General features: G+C 38.5%; 1 protein-coding gene across 11 annotated transcripts in view; it reads right to left on the bottom strand.

The window, feature by feature from the left end:
• The window catches only part of LOC106590754 (centrosomal protein of 192 kDa), a 97306-nt gene that overhangs the window by 20910 nt on the left and 71396 nt on the right, over positions 1-5000 (bottom strand). For all 11 annotated transcript variants that reach the window (XM_082972291.1, XM_082972300.1, XM_082972294.1 and 8 more), the window contains one exon: positions 4719-4884. In XM_082972291.1, coding sequence (XP_082828417.1) covers positions 4719-4884 — 166 coding nt within the window. The remainder of the gene's footprint in view (positions 1-4718; positions 4885-5000) is intronic.

The following is a 5000-nucleotide window of genomic DNA, read 5'->3' as shown; positions in this document are numbered from 1 at the left end:
ACCATTAACACCCCCACTACAACGTTATATAACCATTAACACCATACTGTTAGTATAACACCCCCACTACAACGTTATATAACCATTAACACCCCTACTACAACGTTATATAACCATTAACACCATACTGTTAGTATAACACCCCCACTACAACGTTATATAACCATTAATACCATACTGTTAGTATAACACCACTACTACAATGTTTTATAACCATTAACACCCCCACTACAACGTTATATAACCATTAATACCATACTGTTAGTATAACACTCCCACTACAACGTTATATAACCACTAACACCCCTACTACAACATTATATAACCATTAACACCACTACTACAACGTTATATAACCATTAACACCACTACTACAACGTTATATAACCATTAACACCCCTACTACAACGTTATATAACCATTAACACCCCCACTACAACATTATATAACCATTAACACCATACTGTTAGTATAACACCCCTACTACAACGTTATATAACCATTAACACCCCCACTACAACGTTATATAACCATTAATACCACTACTACAACATTATATAACCATTAACACCACTACTACAACATTATATAACCATTAACACCACTACTACAACGTTATATAACCATTAACACCCCTACTACAACATTATATAACCATTAACACCCCTACTACAACGTTATATAACCATTAACACCCCCACTACAACGTTATATAACCATTAACACCCCTACTACAACGTTATATAACCATTAACACCCCCACTACAACGTTATATAACCATTAACACCCCTACTACAACATTATATAACCATTAACACCCCCACTACAACGTTATATAACCATTAACACCATACTGTTAGTATAACACCCCTACTACAACGTTATATAACCATTAACACCACTACTACAACGTTATATAACCATTAACACCCCTACTACAACGTTATATAACCATTAACACCACTACAACGTTATATAACCATTAAAGGGATACTTTGGGATTTTGTCAATAAAGCCATTTACAGAGCCTTACAGCCTGATTTTAATATTTACAACATTTCGATTGGTCACAGGCCTTCAGACAACACCCCATCATGTCAAAGAGGATTGATGTTTAGACATTTTTACAAATTAAGTAAAAATAAAAAAGCTGAAATGTCTCGAGTCAATAAGTATTCAACGCCTTTGTTACGGAAAGGAGCCTAAATAAGTTCAGGAGTAAAAATGTGCTCAACAAGTCCCATAAGAAGTTGGACGGACTCACTCTCTGTTCAATAATAGAGTTTAACATGATTTATGAATGTCTACCTCATCTCTGTACCCCCACACATGAAACTATTTGTAAAGGTACCTCAGTCGAGCAGTGAATTTCAAACACAGATTCAACCACAAAGGGAGGTTTTCCAATGTCTCGCAAAGGCCACCTATTGGTAGATGGGTAAAAATTTCAAAAAGCAGACATTGAATATCCCTTTGAGCTTGGTGAAGTTATTAATTACACTTTGGATGGTGTATCAATACACCCAGTCACTACAAAGATATAGGCGTCCTTCCTAACTCAGTTGCCGGAGAGGAAGGAAACCGCTCAGGGATTTCACCATGAGGCCAATGTTGACTTTTTAAAACAGTTAGAGTTTAATGGCTGTGATAGGAGATAACTGAGGATGGATCAACAACATTGTAGTTACTCCACAATAGAAACCTAAATGACAGAGTGAAAAGAAGGAAGCCTGTACAGAATACAAATATTCCAAAACATGTATCCTGTTTGCAACGAGGCACTAAAGTAAAATTGCAAAATAAAATGTGGCAAAGCAATTCACTTTTTGTCCTGAATAGAAAAAGTGTTGTTTGGGGCAAATTCAACACAACACACTGAGTACCACTTCATATTTTTAAGCATGGTGGTGGCTGCATCATGTTATGGGTATGCTTGTCATAGTTAAGGACTGGGGAGTTCTTTAGGATAAAAAGAAATGGAATGGAGCTAAGCACAGGCAAAGTCCTAGAGGAAACCCTGGTTCAGTCTGCTTCCCACCAGACACTGGGAGATGAATTCACCTTTCAGCAGGACAATAACCTAAAACACAAGGCCAAATCTACACTGGAGTTACTTACCAAGAAGACAGTGAATGTTCCTGAGTGGCCAAGTTTACGGTTTTGACCCAATTCTGCTTAAAAATCTTATGACAAGACCTGAAAATGGTTGTCTAGCAATGATCAACAACCAATTTGACAGAACACGAAGAAGAAGAACGGGGCAAATGTTGCACAATCCAGGTGTTGGAACGCTCTTAGATTTACCCAGAAACACTCACAGCAGTAATCGCTCTTAGATTTACCCAGAAACACTCACAGCAGTAATCGCTCTTAGATTTACCCAGAAACACTCACAGCAGTAATCGCTCTTAGATTTTACCCAGAAACACTCACAGCAGTAATCGCTCTTAGATTTACCCAGAAACACTGCACAGCAGTAATCGCTCTTAGATTTACCCAGAAACACTCCCAGCAGTAATCGCTCTTAGATTTACCCAGAAACACTCCCAGCAGTAATCGCTCTTAGATTTACCCAGAAACACTCCCAGCAGTAATCGCTCTTAGATTTACCCAGAAACACTCCCAGCAGTAATCGCTCTTAGATTTACCCAGAAACACTCACAGCAGTAATCGCTCTTAGATTTACCCAGAAACACTCCCAGCAGTAATCGCTCTTAGATTTACCCAGAAACACTCACAGCAGTAATCGCTCTTAGATTTACCCAGAAACACTCCCAGCAGTAATCGCTCTTAGAGACTTTTACCCAGAAACACTCCCAGCAGTAATCGATATTAGAGACTTTTACCCAGAAACACTCACAGCAGTAATCGCTCTTAGAGACTTTTACCCAGAAACACTCCCAGCTGTAATCACAGCCAAAGGTGATTCTAACATGTATTGACTCAGGGGGGTTCGGTTCAACACTTATCTAATCAAGATGGTGTTTTATTTTTTATAACTTTTATACAAAATGTTTTAATTTTTCTTCCACTTTGACATTAGAGTATGTTGTGTAAATAGTTTTGAAGAGAACAAAATGTGTTAAAAAGTCCAGGGGTGTGAATACTTTCTGAAGGCCCAGTATCACCTTCCCCAGTCAGGTGAACTCGCGGATAACATGTTTATGAATCTCTGTCCAGTATGGAGCCAATGCTAACTAGCACTAGCGCAATGACCAGAAGTCAATGGGTATCTGCTAGCATGCTACCATGCTACCCATAGACTTCCAGTCGTTGTGCTAGCGCTAGTTAGCAACTGCGCTAGTAAGCGAATTCCTTCAAAAACGCTCGTATGAAACATACAAATGGCATCTGACTCTGGGAAGTAAATAAAAGGGCCTCATTGACAAAATCCCAAATTATCCCTTTATCATACCGTTAGTATACCTTAACAGAATTATCCTTTATCATACCGTTAGTATACCTTAACAGAATTATCCTTTATCATATCGTTAGTATACCTTAACAGAATTATCCCTTTATCATACCGTTAGTATACCTTAACAGAATATACCGTTAGTATACCTTAACAGAATTATCCTTTATCATATCGTTAGTATACCTTAACAGAATTATCCTTTATCATACCGTTAGTATACCTTAACAGAATTATCCTTTATCATATCGTTAGTATACCTTAACAGAATTATCCTTTATCATACCGTTAGTATACCTTAACAGAATTATCCTTTATCATACCGTTAGTATACCTTAACAGAATTATCATTTATCATATCGTTAGTATACCGTAACAGAATTATCCCGTTAGTATACCGTAACAGAATTATCCTTTATCATACCGTTAGTATACCTTAACAGAATTATCCCGTTAGTATACCGTAACAGAATTATCCTTTATCATATCGTTAGTATACCTTAACAGAATTATCCTTTATCATACCGTTAGTATACCTTAACAGAATTATCCTTTTATCATACCGTTAGTATACCTTAACAGAATGACCCCTTTATCATACCGTTAGTATACCTTAACAGAATATACCGTTAGTATACCTTAACAGAATTATCCCTTTATCATACCGTTAGTATACCGTAACAGAATTATCCCTTTATCATACCGTTAGTATACCTTAACAGAATTATCCTTTATCATATCGTTAGTATACCTTAACAGAATTATCCTTTATCATACCGTTAGTATACCTTAAACAGAATGTGTTTGGAGGACCAGGATCAGATTTGTTACAGACATGATGGGGCCGGTTCCTCAGACACAGATGAAGTGTAGTCCTGGACTAAAAAGCCATTTCAAAATGTAGATTCTCCTTTCAGTAAATGTTCTAGTCTAGGACTCACAGAGACTTTATCCGTGTCTGGGGGAAAACAGCCGCCATTGACTGCATCTATCTACTCAGGGTGCCCAATTATTGGCAGAAAAAGATCAGAATTGGTCTGCCTGTGTAAACAGTGCCCGTATGTTCTAAGCAGAGAGAGAAACACTCTAGGAACCAAATAAGGTGTTAGAGGAAAACATTCATATGATTATACGCTAGTTAGTTGCTTCCTGTTTTTGGGGGGGGGGGGGGGGGGGGGGGGGGGGTTTAGGCTGGGTTTCTGTAACAGCACTTTGAGATATCAGCTGATGTAAGAAGGGCTTTATAAATACATTTAATTTGATTATGTTCTTTCCTTAATGTATGATATTTCTCCCTAGTACCTGTCAGCCTCCGAACCTCTCCTGGTGACAGCTAACGATGGCTGGACATGGAGGCCGCTCCTTCCAGAGTCCAAGGTCTCTGTGCTTCCCAGCACTGACAACACCACCTTACTCAGGTTACCATAGAACAGCTGGGCCTGGTTGGGGCTCTGGGGCAGGTCGTAGGCTGGAGACAACAGCATGGGAAATCATGAGAGAAACATAGTGGGGCAACACACAACCCACCCCAACTACACAATATTTACACACACACACTACACAATGATATACACACACTACACA

Source organism: Salmo salar, unplaced genomic scaffold (assembly GCF_965601325.2).
Source record: "Salmo salar unplaced genomic scaffold, fSalSal1 ptg000635l, whole genome shotgun sequence".
NCBI lineage: Eukaryota > Metazoa > Chordata > Actinopteri > Salmoniformes > Salmonidae > Salmo > Salmo salar.
This window is presented reverse-complemented; position numbering and strand designations above follow the sequence as displayed.